Source organism: Thunnus albacares, chromosome 12 (assembly GCF_914725855.1).
Source record: "Thunnus albacares chromosome 12, fThuAlb1.1, whole genome shotgun sequence".
NCBI lineage: Eukaryota > Metazoa > Chordata > Actinopteri > Scombriformes > Scombridae > Thunnus > Thunnus albacares.
In genome coordinates, this window is record NC_058117.1 from 13,830,206 (window position 1) to 13,847,559 (window position 17,354).

The 17,354-nt window shown below is 39.2% G+C and overlaps 1 protein-coding gene across 2 annotated transcripts; it reads left to right on the plus strand.

Annotated features, from left to right (window-relative positions):
* The first annotated feature begins 7,404 nt into the window (after nt 1-7,404).
* On the plus strand, nt 7,405-17,354 carry LOC122993348 (cullin-3-like). 2 transcript variants are annotated; one of them, XM_044367435.1, is made up of 16 exons: nt 7,405-7,501; nt 10,693-10,890; nt 11,129-11,242; nt 12,925-13,085; nt 13,756-13,870; nt 13,964-14,192; nt 14,320-14,465; nt 14,629-14,805; nt 14,948-15,118; nt 15,275-15,382; nt 15,598-15,722; nt 15,812-15,908; nt 15,992-16,126; nt 16,255-16,441; nt 16,671-16,816; nt 16,995-17,354. In XM_044367435.1, exons 2-16 carry the CDS (start codon nt 10,693-10,695, stop codon nt 17,124-17,126), a joined length of 2,241 nt encoding a protein of 746 aa, XP_044223370.1. In that variant the 5' UTR covers nt 7,405-7,501; the 3' UTR covers nt 17,127-17,354. The 2 variants fall into 2 exon arrangements, with proteins under 2 accessions (XP_044223370.1, XP_044223369.1); XM_044367434.1 differs by lacking the exon at nt 7,405-7,501 and adding an exon at nt 7,823-8,128.

Genomic DNA, 17,354 nt, shown 5'->3' on the forward strand with positions numbered 1-17,354 from the left:
TCGAGCCTCTACTCCCTTCCCATCCCTGTGTTTTCTACTAGTGATATGACTACACATGTATTATTTAAGACAGTGATCACATAAGCCATGCTATGGAATACACAATAGGATTATCTATGGTGGAGCGCTGAAGTCTCATCTTCACCTCCCACCATCCTATGGGGAACACACACATACATGGCTGCAATTTTACTGAAGTGTGTGGAATAACCCCAGAAAAGACCTATTCACACTGACATAATCCCATTAGTCTATTCAGGGTCTCTGTTTGACCAGCCCGCATAATGAGGAGATAAAGGCAACTACAGCAATATCCATTAGTAACTGTTTTTATAAAGAGAATTATTCATGACTCTTGTGTCATGGACAACTATTAATTCAATTAAACTCCCTTTGCAGGAATTGCGTATTATAATTTCTATTAAAAAAAAAAGGTGTTTTATTAAATCTTTGGCTGTAAATCAAAACCTTCACGGACCATTAAGAAAGCTGTTGAGACTTGTTTATCTTGCCTCTTCTATATCAAAACCTGTGACTCCAGCTTTCTCACCCCCATGTATAGTACAGTTCACTGGAAATTCCAGCAGTTCTTTAGATACTTATCTACCATTTAAGATCATTTATGTGAGCTGAGAAAATACAATCACTTTGATATACAGTCAAGAAGTCAGTGAAGAAACTTCACTGTTAGACGCTATTGAAGTGACATTGACAAAACATAAAATTATAGTCGTCTGATGGTGTTTAATTTGTGCCTGTCTTGCCGATTGATTCAGACTATAGCTAAGTCATCCAGTGGAAAAGTAGTTTATTAATAATAAACAACAAATAAAGAACCAGAGTGGGTTGTACTAAATTGTGTTTAGCCATCAATCATCCAAATTTTTTGCTAAACATTAATTGTTGCAATTTGTACACTGTATACTGAAATACACACCATTTATAACAATTTCCTTTAACAACGCTTCAAATGTACATATTAAGATTTGAATTTCCTTTTGCCTTTGTTTATATTTGTTGCCATAAAAGAAAATAGTGGGACTATTAGAAGATGTTTACACAGAAACACATTGAGATGTTACAGTACAGGTAAAGCTATTCATTATTCATTTTATTCACCTATAACACTTGGTTGTAAGGCATTGACGCTATATCAAGAGATTAATATGAACAAAATCCCACACAGTATCAACTCATTACATTGCCCAGTGTTAAGCAGCTTCACTTCATTGGGGGAAACTTACTAGGATCAAGGGTAAGTATGGAAAAAGGTTAAACCACCAGACAAAATATCACAAACATTTTCTATACAGTAGAGGACCCTCCACTTAGTAACCTAGCAACCAGTGAACTCAACATGGCATCTATTGTAATTCTAAAACTAGCAAAGCTGAGCGCCAGACATAATTATATCTCTCCTCAGCCAATCACATAAGGCCCTGAGCCATAAATAACAGACTGCTCCCCTACAGAGCACCAGTCTGTGCCGAAAAGTCAACAAACACTTTCTCCACTAGCGGCTCTTGCTCGCTACTGGATTCGTCTTGCTCGGAGGAAGACAAACAGAGGGGGAGAAAGACAGAAGCCTATAAAGAGCGAGATAGAGAGAGTGGAGAGGAAAAGAAAAACAAATGTAGTCTATGATTACTGAGTCATAATGAAGGCTGTTGGATGGGACCGTGGCTATGAGCTATGTTATTAAAGACAGTGCCGAGTGGCTGGAAAACCTACAGGTCTCTATTTGAAACACTGGCATGCTGGATGACAAGGACACATAGTACAGGATACAAAAATTCCTTTCAAATAGCTTCCTCAGCCTTTGATTTTCTAAACACCATTATACCATTTCACAAATATTATACTAATAATCTCAATAGCAGAAGCTCTCTTCCTCTCCTCCAAGGACTCCGCTTTCAGGCCTTATTATTACCCTGCGTGTGTTCTTGCCAGACAGCTACCGCAGCGCTCTGCGAAACAGCTTAGTCTCGGGGGCCTTATATTTAGATTTTACGACCAATATTGAATTCTGACCCACGATATTTTCACCAGGGTGATTTAAGATGTCACTTCGATGGAGCAACAAGTTATGACCGCAATTACGATCAGATCACATCACATGGCTGAAAGAGGACATTTGTTCCCTCCGGGTGATGAGAGATGGAATTGGGAATGCGCCTGCATATGAGACATTACCAACATGTTACAACGTTACAGCACGCTTGTTTTACTTAGGGGATTTGAGAATTTACCTAACCTCTTAATGTCATATCATCGTTGTCATTGTGGCGACAAGTTAAAATAACTGTGTGTGATTACACAATGACCAAGCAATTTCTAAGTTGATGTTCTGAACTTCTGCAAGGCTTTTCAAGATGCATGAATTTTTATGGTATGTGATCACATCAAAAGAGATGCCAATGCACCAAAATATCATGTCTTGTTACATATTTCCTGAGATACAATATGTAAATATTACTGATAGAAGTACCATGAGACATTCTTGGCATGTATCACATAATAACAGCAGATACGTTTATAGTATGTCCAAGATCCTTTTACTTTTTCAATATCATGTGCAATATTACTTTTCAATATCATGCAATATTACTTTTTAATATTTTTTCAATATAATTTCCAATATCACTTTTCCATATCATGTGCAATATTTTCTGTTTTACTTTATTTATTTTACTAAATGTATCTTACTTTTATTGCTATTCTATTAGTCAACGGTGTTAGAATTTACTCCTTATACACTTGACATTTATTACTCTATTGTTTTTATTCTTATGTTGTAATTTTGGAGCGACCTCTGGCACAAGAATTTCCTTTGGGATTAATAAAATTCTATCTTATCTTATCTTATCTCTCATGCCCTCCAATGCTATTTGTTTTATTTAGCACCTCTCATATGGGGAGGTGATACTTTCTAGACTTTAGTGTGATATATCCAGTGAGTCATGATCCAATCCCTGTTTGTGAGGTATAAAGCTCACATAGGTTCACATCTTGGCTAGGACTAGGTCAATATTAATCTTTAACTGGATTTATTGGCCAGTCATGCCATCTGTTTATATGCTGGAGTTCACTCCCTGACCACTGCTACATAATATTTTCCACTTTGAAGTAACATTTTTGAGGGGGGGGGGCAAGCACTGCATACTTGTCATTTTTCAGATTTTATGCCATGGAAAGGGACAAATATAGAGCAGTATCAACCTTTAAAACCATAGCCTTGACTGTGACTATTAGAGATTGTATCATAATGATGTTACCCTTAAAAGCTTATGATGTTTTACACAGGATCTTCTGGCTTAAGCAGCTGGTAAACCTAAAGTGAAATCGTTAATTGGTAACATTATCGCATTATCTCTCAGACATAGTACCCTACCATTTAAAACAAAAATAGACAAATCTCTCCAATCTCTGCATGCAAACGTGAAGGACAAAAGTATTCCTTTAGATGTGAGGAGACTGTGTGTGATGCTACAAGCAGAACAGTCTGACCCCTCTCTCAGCTCCCAGAACGTTTTCTTCAAGCCTCCCCATTGGGATTCTGGTAGCCTACATTCCCTGCTTCAAGGTCGGCAGCAGTGGCAAATTAAATTACTTGTCCTGTTTTGTGGTGTTGGCGCCAGGTCAACAGCAACTTGGCTAAAATGATGAGTGCGGGATTCTGAAGGGAGCCGCATTTGTCCTCACCCCCTGGTATCATGTTTGCAAAGCAACTAGCAACGATGAAAAGAGCTGAAATCAAAAGCAGAGTATTAAATTCTGCTTCTGTAATCACTTGCAAAAAATCAATTACCTCTGCTTTCAAATGCACCACTTTATACCGTTGTCCTTTGGGCTTACTCTGCTGCTGGAGGATGTCATGTGCTTGCACATGGAGTGAAGCTTGAGTACTTTAGGCCTAATATTGTAACACTCACACCACAGTACATGCCACCTGCTGGGCATCTTGCATATGACATGGTGCAAACAAAAGTAAACATAATTTTTTTAATGAATGCTGCTGTTATTGTGGTTGAAAACTATGACTTTGTGTGTGCCCAGCAACAGTAATATCTGAGTCCATTTAACATTATTTTTACGCAGCAGAGTCTTTGTTTCCACAATCACAATGCATTTCTGTCATGTAAGCTGTCAGCATCTTGTGTTAGCTGTCTCTACAGCAGCGAGAGGAGTTTATCTCTCAGTGACTGAGGGGGTTGTTATCAGCACACAAACAGCTTACATACCACACTGTGAAAAGGGAGGAACTTAAAGTATGTAACGTGGTGTCAAAACACGGCACAAGCAAACAGGCAACGTGATATTATGCTACATTCAGCTGCTCAAATGCGTGCCATAGAAAACAGTGTCATCAAGCATAATTATAGGAGAAATCAGCAGGGACTTCACAGTGACAAACAGCACATCATCAAATATCAGAGATGGTGTTTTATCTCATTTTTTTGGGATGAACAAATGTGGTCATGATATGTCATTTGATCAGACAGACCCACTACAACTGAATTTGCTGCTGAGGTTGCTGGTGTAATCCACACACTGCTTTTTCACAAGATAGAGACAAATCCACCAGCAAGGTTAACCAAGTTTAAAACACTTATGTCAGCAATAAAAAACATATCTGGTGATATATCCACCTACATCCGATATATAAAAAACCCTGTACAACCACAAGTCTTCCTGAGTGATTCAAAATGAAACTACAAGCTGATTAACCTCAATAGTAATATGCACAGAAAGGCTGTCAGAACTCTATGTCTTTCTGTAATAATTACAGAAAGACATAGTGTACAGACACATACAGAAGATTGTAATATTACAATCTTCTGTACGTGTCTGTAAGGGCAACACTGTACCATTAAACAGTACTTTCTTTATTTGTCTGTCTCCCCTCAGGACATCACCTGTGCTTATCACTCATGTTTTTATGTCTACTGGTCTCCGTCAGTGTCCTTGTCACAGAAGCTATTTAACACTCTAATGGGGAGCAAGTGTCGCCTAATGTGTTAATTCCTCTTTGAGAAAGAGTAGTCAGGGTGTGTTCAGCATACTCTGAAATTACTGTTGTGGTCAGAGGTGCAAAAGACTTGAGGCTTTCAACCAGAAGAGGTCAGTGAAACAATAGTTTTCATCTTGGTGTTGGGTTACTCTCGGTGCTGGGACTACCGGACACTAGAGAGCAGCAGAGCAGCACCATCCAGATGCTCACAGGGTCATATTCTCTCTTCAAAATATACTGCGTAGGCATAGGTGTTCTTACTGTGAGGCAGCATGCAGTAAATACACAATCACAGACATATACACACACACAGACATGCTTATAAACAAAAGCACTAGCCATCTGATTATTCATTACAATTATTCTCATTGTGTTGTGAGTTTAAAGAGTATGTGCTTTTTTTCATGTGAGTGATGCAGAGAGGTTGTTTGTGTGAACCATAATAATAACAATATCAGTGAGGGAGCTAAGAGGACTAATTTGATATATATGATCTTACATACTAATAAAGTGTGGCAAAAAAGGGAGCTGAATGTTTAGATGCCAAAGATGACATTATATATGAATAAAAACCTTCTAAGTCTACCTGTATGGATTTTAGTTACATTGAGAGGAGTTTAAAGGAGAAACAGTCCCCCCCCGCTTTCACCTTGATATGGACTATGCTAGACCACAGGCTACGCCTCTCCCAAGTACCTATTGTTGCTTTACGTTGACAGAGTAGATGAATATTTAACAGGAGGAGGGAAAGTGATAGGCATCAGATCACTAAGAAGGAAATAACACTCACTCCATCAAGTGACCAGACTATCAAAAGTCTGATGACAGAATAGATTGTTGCTTTTTCATTGATTTCTTATTTCGTTGTTGACCCAGTGGTAAGCTTTTAAATCAGCTTTAAATGATAAGGGACGTAAGTGTGGGGATACACTGTGTATTTACAGGTCAGAAGGGGTCATGTGGTGGGTTGAATGCCAATGAGAAAGATGTAGAAAGGGTGAAAGTGTCTGCAGTCAGCACCATGGACAGCGAACAGAAGCTCATCCAGGTGATCAGCGCAATGCGGATGGAAATCAGAAAGCTGGAGCTGGAAAACTTGGGCCTGAGGAGGAGAGCTGGAGCTGTTTTTCGAAAAACTGCAACAGTTCCCATCATGACACCAGAATGCAGAAGTAGACTTGTATACCTTTTTTGTATTGATAAACAGTGGTGGAAAGTAACTAAGTACATTTACTCAAGTACTATACTTAAGTATAATTTTGAGGTACTGTTTTACTATTTTATGCTACTTTATACTTCCACTCCACTACATTTCAGAGGAAATATTGTATTTTCTACTCCACTAGTACTACTTTTAAAATACAACACATTGTTAAAGATTAAAGTGGTGGTTTCAAACCTTTTTGTCTTTTGACATCTTGCAAAAAGCAGTGTGTGGTCATGGTCACATTATGGACATATAACTTATTAATAGTTCCACCAAATCGTGACTTTTCCCTCTAAACTTCTCATGTTTTCCTCTCAATTAATGTTCAAATGATCCAATATTTCACCAAAAATCAAAGATTAGAGAAAAATTCCAAAAACTGAAAACAGATTTGTGTATCAGAACTTTTTCTTCTCTCATTTCCTATTAATCATCTCACAACCCCTCAGATTTATCTGGTGACCCTTCAGAGGGGCCTGACCCCTGGGTTGGGAACCACTTGACTGAACCAGCTAACTTTATATAGAGTAGTTCAAACTAGCTCCACCTCCAGCAGCTACAACAGTAACATGCTGCTTACACGCTGATGCTTCAGTATTAATAATTTAATGATGTCATATATAATAATCTATCAGTCAGATGGACCAAAAATAGTACTTTTACTTTAATATTTTAAGTACATTTTGCTGCTGATACTTATGTACTTTTACTGAAGTTGGATTTTTCATGGAGGACTTTTACTTGTAATTGAGTATTTTTACATTGCTGTATTTGTAATTTTTCTTAAGTAAGGGATTTGAGTACTTCTACCACTGTTGATAAATAATACAGTCAAGTCTTTCACCTATCTTAGCAGAAAAAAAAGTTTAATTAGCCCTAAAATATACACATTAGGCTGTAAAATGTGTCCGTAGTAATTCTTGTTTTTTGTGCCTTTATTGTGCTCTAAGTCCATATTCATTTGGAGGTTTTGCTTTGAAATGAATGATGTCATTAAATCTTATGTAGTGTCTTCTTTTAATAGGAGTTAAGACAGTGGTCTCACGTATGGGTTGTGTTTCTTCTTTCTATCATTCAGAGAGCGTCGTCATGACAGTGAGAAGATATTCAGTCTTCCAGCCGTTGGTCAGTCATCGGAATTCGCATTTGGGCCATCACAGTGAGCGGTGGACTGGAAAACAGCAAAGATGAGAATAAGGATGGTCAAACTGAATTTATCTGATACTGTATATATATATGAATACATTTGACTGTATCTATCACTGACACAACGGAGTGGTCGTGTAAGTTATGTTTTTTCTTTAAAAAGTAGCTACCCTCTATTGTGAAAGTTAGCAAAAATAGTGTAACATTAGCCTATCAGTCATCGAATAAAGTCTTTTTTTCTGTCCTTGGTGCTTTTTTGTCAACAGTTTTTAAGTTCAACCAGCTATTTTTTCTCTACAGTAGTTGTTACGTTCGTAAATAACGCTACTTACAGCTTTTACGTCGAAATTGAGTTAAACATCAAATGTAATGCCCACGTAACCCCTGTGATATGAGCGGTTATTATCAACCTGTGGAATGCACCTGTCACTGTGGTCAATTCACTCTCGCGAGATTTCGGCGTTGCGCAGTGAGTGAGAGGAGTACAGCCGACCGCCATCACTGCATACAAGCTAACATTAGCAAGAAAACACTGAGAGAGGAGAGCGAGTGACAACAACATAACAGACACGCAGACCGACCTAATTCCCAAAGGGGAGGTCACAGAGTTTCCCTGCCGCTTTCCTGGCGTAGCAAGCAAACTAGCAGCCGCCTTTCATGTAGTCTTTAAGTTAACTTAGAAGCGATAGTCGTTCTAACTAATCATGTCCAACCTCAAAGGCGGCACCAAGAAGGACACCAAGATGAGGATACGAGCCTTTCCCGTAAGTATTTACCGGCTCTGTGAGCGCTCAGACGCCAACTGTGAGACTCGAGTACCGTGGATGACAGCTCAATATGCTAGGCAAGTGCCTGCTAGCCAGCTGGTCATACGAGAAAAACATGTCATTGTCAAATGAAAACTGCTGTTAGCTGGACAAATTACCCGCACTGTGTTAGCTGTGTTATCAGTTCAGTTTATTTAACGTTAGCTAGCGTCATGGTTTGAAAATGCCACCGTCGTTTGACATTAGCTAATGTTAGCATTTGTAAGGAAACTTCCACAGTGAGAGACTAGCAAATAGCATCTAGCGTTAGCTATTTAGCAGGCCTGATAATGTTAGCCGACTTGATGGTAGTTGCAGTCAGTAAGCAAGTATCGTTACGCTATGGTAACGGCAGGCTGTTTTGGCTGTTGGTATTGCATCGTCGTACGCTTTGGCTTTAGACCTTTAAAGATGGCAAACTATAAAAAATGGCAATTAACATGATATGTTAGTGCTTGCTCGAGAGTTAACGCAAGTTCAGACTAACATGAGAGTAACGTTGAGTTATTGTAAACATTCCTAATATAACCTGAGCAATGTTGTTGTGAATCCAGCTACCTACTACTATTACTACTGTCACACGACGATTTCATCAACATCCACTGAACACTGGGCTGACTAGTACCTTCATATCCACACACTCAGTTTATCTTTGTAAAACACACAGTTCTAAGGTTTTGGGATATGCAGTCTTGCGTACCTAGTTCTTGCAACATCCCTCCATTCCCCGTTTAGGTTAGTTAGTGTAAAACATATGCAAATACTTGTTTCCTCAGTTGGATATTCAGGTTCATGAGTGGGTGTGTGGCTGAGTGAGTCAGTGAGCAGATGAGTGAGTGATCAGTTAATCCTTTCTCAAATGTTGAGCTTACACACAAGAGCAAGACCAGACCGTTAATTCACATTGTAGCCTCGACCATGTGGTCTTGGTCACTATAATGGACAATTTAATTGATTTTGAACAATTGATCCTATTCCAGCTCCCGTGTTTGTAATAGTTATTGAGACATTCTCATCCTGTGATTTGAAAACCCTGAGTGACCTTACATTTGAAAATGTGAAACAGTAATTTAGTTTGGTTAACTCTCAAGCCAGAGTTACTTTTCACCGATCCAACTCTTCTCTCCTGACTATGATACTTCTCTTTTTGCTCGCTTTTCCCTAAATTTAACATCTGTACACCTCACTGGTGGTAGGTAAGGTATCATGAGGCCAAAACCTGAGAAGGCAGTCTGCTATGACTGAATGAAAGTAGATGATCCGTGAAACACTGAATTTTATAATGACATTGACGTAGAAGCTATATTTAATGTGGATGTAGCAGAAATCACAATATATCATGACAAAAATAATAATTTCAGTCATACATTTGTCTCATGGGTCACAATTGGAGATACTGAAAGCTTAACTGTGATTATAAGTATATTATTTTGAGTCAGAAAGTTGAACACATCATAGGTGGTAGAGAAGTTTGATACACTTCAATGGCTGCTTCTCTACTTTCTGTCCATTCTCTGTAAAGCAGGGAAACGATAGTTTGTGAGAGATATAAACATCCAAAGACTCTGCTGTCTTGTTTTACTTTAATTGCATTTTTCAATCCCTTGTAATGGACACTCAGAACAAGACAGTTGTTTGTTGCCATGATGTTTGGTTACCTGTTACACAGCTCTTTGACACAACCTACAAAGTACATAGCACCACACTGCCGAAATTGCTTAACCTTTTGTATAAACAGTCAATAGTCTTGCTGTGATGTCCTTCTTGGCCGATGCTTGATGCTAACAGTCTCCTCTTTCTCTGACTCCAGCAAGCAGAACAAAAGCACACCCAACTGAACACTATGCATGGCTGTATCTTAACTTTCTTCCTGCGACCTGATTGGCTTGTTATGGCTCCATCTCTGCCACATGATTGGCTGAATTGATAGAAGTAATATCTGTCTGTTGCTGTTGAGATATAAAAATGTGATCATAGCTTCACTTTATTGCCGTGTGTTATTTTTTGCTTGCACAGTTGTCTGATAGCAGACCCAATAACACAAGCATCACTTGTATTGTATGATTGGCTGTATATGAAATGAACGATCACAGAGAGAGTTTTAAGTAACATAAAGTTGAAGTTTTAACATTGCTACTACACTTAAACACCCTCAATTTTGTGATGGTTGTCAATCAAACATAAGTGCTTACAAACAGTCAACTCTACAAGGTGGATATTGCTTGTTTACTGTGGATCAAAGGTTGAAAGTGATTGAAAAAGATGTTTTCAAATGTTTGCTTTAGGGTGGACACGGTCCAAGACAGCTGCAGCACTAACATTCATTAACAATTTACAGCTTATATTAGACCTGAATTAAGCATATGGATCTTTCTTGCAAGTATTACTGGCCTGTTAAATTGTATTACAAAAAAAATTCTTTGGCTTGACATCACTGTCATTGTCTATTTATGCCATCTAGAAATAACAGAGTAAAATAATTTTGCAAGTGAACACACTTTCATCTTTCTACCCTTTTCTAGATGACAATGGATGAGAAGTATGTGAACAACATCTGGGACCTTCTAAAGAATGCCATCCAGGAGATCCAGAGGAAGAACAACAGTGGGCTAAGCTTTGAGGAGCTGTACAGGAACGCCTACACGATGGTGCTCCACAAGCATGGGGAGAAGCTCTACACGGGCCTGAGGGAAGTCGTCACAGAGCACCTCATCAACAAAGTAAAGAAACTTATCCCTCATCAATGCATCTGTTGTTTGTTAAATCATTGACAGAATGCTTAATAGTAGTTTTTACATTGTCAACAAAAGAAAAAGTAAATAAGTACTGTTTTAGCACTTTGTTTTAGATTTCCGTTCTTCAAGTTATGGTCACTTCTGGATTAGAATGTAAAATTACTCACTTGTGTGTAAAACAGTTAACAGCAAAGCAACATTATCAATATGTTTCTAATTTCAGGTACGGGAAGACGTCCTAAACTCTCTAAATAATAACTTTCTGCAAACACTGAACCAGGCCTGGAATGACCATCAAACTGCCATGGTTATGATCAGAGACATCCTCATGTACATGGTAGGTAGACTGTGCCTTTTGTCATACTCATTTTGGGTAACTGAATTATACTGTAGTTGTAGATTATTTACAAATATCTTAACCAACATGAAATTGTGGTGACTTTCATTTCATTTTTGTATAACCAGTAGTTTTACATTTATCACATGGGCTCCATTGCCTCTGCAAGTGGATTACAGTGCTTGTTCCTTGTCATGAGTGATTTGTGCTTTTGAAGAAATGGCCTTTTGTGTCCAACTCTGTCCAACCTTCACCTACATACTATTCTGGACTTTGATTGTAAGGTGCTGCTTTATTTGTGGGCCTAAGAAAAGAGCCTCTGTTGCTGTATTTATTTGTTTTGCTGGATAACTGGCAGGACTAGTTGATTTTACTTCAGCCTGCAGCAAGTCCAAACTGTCTGTTGTGTTGTCTTTGAGTGAGTCAGCGCTTGAGAAACACACACACACACAAACACACAAACACACAAATTAGGCTAAACAATGGAGCTGGCATTACAGGGACTACACATCTCTCCTGGGGTTCTTTTGTATCATACTCTCCTTTTTCCTGTCCTGCCTTTACCCCGGACAGTTGGCTTTCTGTTGTTAAACTACTGCAGACTCACCACGTCTATGCAATGAGGGCAGGCTGCTGCTGTTGTTATCTGCCTGCTGACCTCTAGAGGAGAATCAGACAACCAGCAAGTGTGACTTTGCTGTTCTCACCAGGTGTATTTACCCTGTTGGGAAGTAACTGTCTCTCTCAGTCAATATCATCGATTTGTCTAGGTAAGGTAGGGTTATTGTAAATATTCATGATATTCATTCACTTCAGTCCTATCAGGAGCATGGTTGTTGTTGTTTTTTTGTTTGTTTTCTTACATTTGTACCAGTTACCTGCTGGTGACTAATATATAGGTATCTAATATATAGGTATCTAAAATATATATATATATATATATATATATATGTATATGTGTGTGTATGTGTATCTAATCTAATAAATGCAAACTCATTTACTCAATTACTTCTCTAATGCCCCCAAAGTGAGGACAAAAGGAAAGGCATAAGAAAGCCAAACCCCACAAGTTCATGAAACAGGCACTATAAAGACTAAAAATAAGTGTTCATTTCAGGCAAGCTATTGGCTTTCATTACACAAATGTGGAAAAAAAACCCAGATGATTCAAGTCACATAAATATCCCACATGATATCCAAACAATTTCTGTAATTTGGCACAAGCTAAGATTTGTTGATTTGGACTAGCGGTGGTGATGGCACGTCTCGTTATTGAGCAGCATAGTTAGTATTTCATCAGTATCTAATTACTTTCTGAAAACGCTTCAACTTGTCAGTGGGTTGGTACATTGTAGACTGAAAGCTTTGCTGACATATGCAGCTCTATTAATAGGATTCACTCCCCCACTGGACATTTTATTTTTGCACCACATTGAATCACAGTGGATGTAATTCATTTTTTGATACTGATCAAAATTAAAAATACTTAAAGCACATACTTGAATACATGACATATCCAAGGGGAATGAATACTTATTACAGAAACTGTATACTCTTGAATATACAGTAGTTGCACCTGTGCTTATGAAGTGTCTTAAAGGTGTCAATATGCATGCATTCATTCTTTCCACACTACAACAACTAATGTAATTTTCTCTCTGTTCTCTGTCTTTTGTATCCAGGACCGGGTCTATGTTCAGCAAAACAATGTGGAGAATGTGTACAACCTCGGCCTCATCATATTCAGGGACCAGGTGGTGCGCTACGGCTGCATTCGAGACCACTTACGGCAGACGTTACTGGACATGATTGCACGTGAGAGGAAGGGAGAGGTTGTAGACAGGTATGAAGTACTACTTCACTGATTGATAGTCTGGAGCAGTACGACATTGATTTAGGCTAGTTTACTGGTTGATCAGTGGAGCCAGTTACACACAAGAAGAGCGAAGTAATGTTGGTCACAGTAAATTCAGCCACGTAATGGCTCTAGTGCAGATTGTGCTAGTTTACTGGATATTTGGGAAAACTACAAAAATTTGGTGACGTAGAGATTTTGATATCTATTATTCTGATCTGGTCAATAGATTTCTTTGATGTACTGCATTAAGATGAATAATGTAGCTGGATTCAGTCGCAGATTCAGAAGTGTGTCTATATACTACATAAATTCTTTTTTTAAAAGCATCTTACCAGTGAAAATGCATTCATTGGCCTTTTTAACAGCTGCCATTACCAAACTTGTTCCCTCATCACGCCCTCTTAATCTACTGAGAAGACATTTATGTTAACAGCATTATGATTTACTGTCTGGCTTTCATCTTTTTTATACAATACTACTGGTTACACTGGTAGAAATAAAATTATTTTAAATGCAACAAGGTCCTAAAATTTGTTTCAATATGTTTTAAATATATCTGCAATCAAATGATTCTTTGTTTTGTTAATTTATTAGGAAGTACATTTTTACAAAAATATCAATATTGAAACTACTTTTTTGTTACTGTTCTTTGTAGGGGGGCAATCAGAAACGCTTGCCAGATGCTGATGATTCTTGGCCTGGATGGCAGGTCTGTATATGAGGAGGACTTCGAGGGCCCTTTCTTAGATATGTCAGCTGAATTCTTCCAGGTGAGTCTGTGCTAGGTTCTTAGTGTCTCTGTGTTTTGTATAATCCCCATCAGTTTTTCAAATGAAACAACCCACACTATCTGTTTCTTTTAGATGGAGAGCCAAAAGTTCCTAGCAGAAAACAGTGCCAGTGTCTACATTAAGAAGGTAGAGGCCAGAATCAATGAGGAGATTGAGCGAGTAATGCACTGCCTGGACAAGTCGACAGAGGAGCCCATTGTCAAGGTGGTGGAAAGGGAGCTCATATCTAAACACATGAAGACTATTGTAGAGATGGAGAACTCTGGTCTTGTCCATATGCTGAAGAATGGCAAGACAGAAGGTAAACGCATGACCTCATAGATGTTTCTCTGCATTTTATTCTGGGTATGATATGAGAAGAAATCAAGCAATTGAAAGCAGGGGATTTCTACTTGTTTCTCAATCCTTTTTCCATATCTCTCTCTCAGACCTGGCATGCATGTACAAGCTGTTCAGTCGTGTGCCAAATGGCCTGAAAACTATGTGTGAGTGTATGAGCTCTTACTTGAGAGAGCAGGGAAAGGCGCTTGTGTCAGAAGAAGGAGAGGGCAAGAACCCTGTCGACTATATCCAGGTATGCTGGTTCAACAATGAGTCCAAAAAACCCTTAATTTCTCCATACTTTAACACTTGGGGAACCCTGCTTAAAATTGTAAATACAAGAGAATCGTGTTTTGTTTTTTTTTTCTTTTCTTGACTGTTAAATATTTTATCAAATGTTTATTTATTCTCACCAGGGCCTGCTGGACCTGAAGACACGATTTGATCGTTTCCTCCTGGAGTCCTTCAACAATGACAGATTGTTCAAACAAACCATAGCTGGAGACTTTGAGTATTTTCTCAACCTCAACTCCCGCTCACCAGAGTACCTATCGCTCTTCATAGATGATAAGCTCAAGAAGGGAGTCAAAGGGGTATGTAGCCGCTTAGAAAGTGTAGAAAAATTGCTTTACCAAATGAGCACATCTATAATAATAGACATTTTTTTGCAGGCACATTACATTTATTAACTATACATTGTCTCATTGTATTTTTCTCCCTGATTTCTTTGATCAGTTGACAGAACAGGAGGTGGAGTCGATCCTGGACAAGGCGATGGTGCTGTTCAGGTTCATGCAGGAGAAAGATGTGTTTGAAAGGTACTACAAGCAGCATCTGGGCCGCAGGCTGCTCAGCAACAAGAGTGTCTCAGATGACTCAGAGAAGAACATGATTTCTAAGCTCAAGGTAAAACAATGAGAAAGGTTTAAGATACAGATGTGAATGCACGTCCCTCTTACTTTTTCCTCATTATATCTCCCGCTCTGCTCATGTTGCCCTGTTTTCGCCCTGTATGAATGTCTGCCAGTGATTGAACTTGTTCTCTGTCTTTCTTCTCTGCAGACAGAATGTGGCTGTCAGTTCACCTCAAAACTGGAAGGGATGTTTAGAGACATGAGCATCTCCAACACTACCATGGATGAGTTCAGGCAGCATATACAGTCCACATCGGTAAGACACCCTATCTGAAAACAAAACAAGAATCCTAAGTACATGATGAGAAGGGAACATTTGAAACAGAATTGGAAGTTAATATCACTTCTAAATTGGTTAACAGGTCATTTTAATATACAGACTAACTGAACAGTTGCATCTAAATTGGTAATGATTTCTGATGCAGTTAAAAGCCTGTTTATCACTACATCACTTGACTGTGTCTTTTTCAGGCATCTCTAAGTGGTGTGGACCTCACAGTAAGAGTCCTCACTACTGGTTACTGGCCTACACAGTCGGCAACTCCCAAATGCACCATCCCCCCTGCTCCCAGACACGCCTTTGAAGTCTTTAGGAGGTAATCTTAAATTTATACTCTTCATTGGGAGAATCAGTGTTGGTCTTTAAGGGTTTCTGAGGAACTAAGTCCCTGCTTTTCTTTCACAGGTTTTATCTCGCCAAACACAGTGGTAGACAGCTCACATTGCAGCACCACATGGGTGGGGCAGACCTAAATGCAACTTTCTATGGGGCTGTTAAAAAGGTATGCCACTTTTAAATGACTTGTATTCTTCAAGGCAGCGTCAAAATGTGTGCGTTTATCCTCCCTTCTACTTTTGTTTGCAGGAGGATGGTTCAGAAGTGGGTGTGGGAGGCGCCCAGGTGACGGGCTCTAACACCCGTAAGCACATACTGCAAGTCTCCACCTTCCAGATGACCATCCTCATGCTCTTCAACAACAGAGAAAAGTGCACTTTTGAGGTGAGTGCACAGTGCAGCACTTCCTAACCTGGCTTCATAAATCTCGGTTCTTCCAGTATATCTTTTTGTCCTCAGCTCCCGTGTCCACCTTTTTAAAACCTTCTCTCCTATTCTGTCCCTGTTTACAGGAGATCCAGCAGGAGACAGATATTCCTGAGCGGGAGCTGGTGCGAGCGTTGCAGTCTTTGGCCTGTGGGAAACCCACACAGAGAGTTCTCACCAAGGAGCCAAAATCCAAGGAGATTGAGAACGGCCATGTGTTTACAGTCAATGATCAGTTTACTTCCAAACTGCACAGAGTCAAAATACAGACAGGTGTGTTAAGTTTGTGTATGACACACAGTGAGACTATAACCTTTGTCAAATATGTTTCATTTCTAACAGATACACACACACACAGATTACCCAACATCATGTTTCAGCTTCATCATCTTCTTCCAGCTCACTGTGTGGAGACTATAGGGCAGATGGATGGGACTATTCCACTTTCTCTACCTTATCTCCTCCTCTTCCTCATCTTTTTTCCCTGTCTTACTTTTCCCAGTTGCTGCTAAACAAGGGGAATCAGACCCTGAAAGGAAAGAGACGCGGCAGAAAGTGGATGATGACAGGAAGCATGAGATTGAGGCAGCCATTGTCCGAATCATGAAGTCGAGGAAGAAGATGCAGCACAATGTCCTGGTGGCGGAGGTAAGGAGCCCACGTGACTATACAAAATTAAGTCTGTTAAAGACTTAAGTTTTGATACAACAACTTTTTGTCCTCTCCGGTTCTTAAACCTATTGTAACGCTGCAATGAAATGTAATAAAGGGGAATCTTGGGGTTTTGATACATCTTTTCTTACATGTTGTGACTTTGTGTCCTCAGGTGACTCAGCAGCTCCGGGCTCGTTTTCTTCCCAGTCCTGTGGTAATCAAAAAGCGTATAGAAGGACTAATAGAAAGAGAATACTTGGCGAGGACACCAGAGGACCGTAAAGTGTACACCTACGTTGCATAGAGAGACCTGTGGTGGAGAGGAGGAAGAGACTGGATGGGGGGGGAATGGGATTTGTTTGTTTTCTTTGGACTGTTGTTTCGCATGGACTGGAAGTTTCTTTAAAAGACAAAATGCTGGGAACCTGATTCGTCGTTCCTTACAAAAACACAGTAAACACACTTAAATCGGGAATAAAATATCGGCGCAGAAAAAAAAAAAAATCCATCAAATCTTGTAGATGATTTTCAA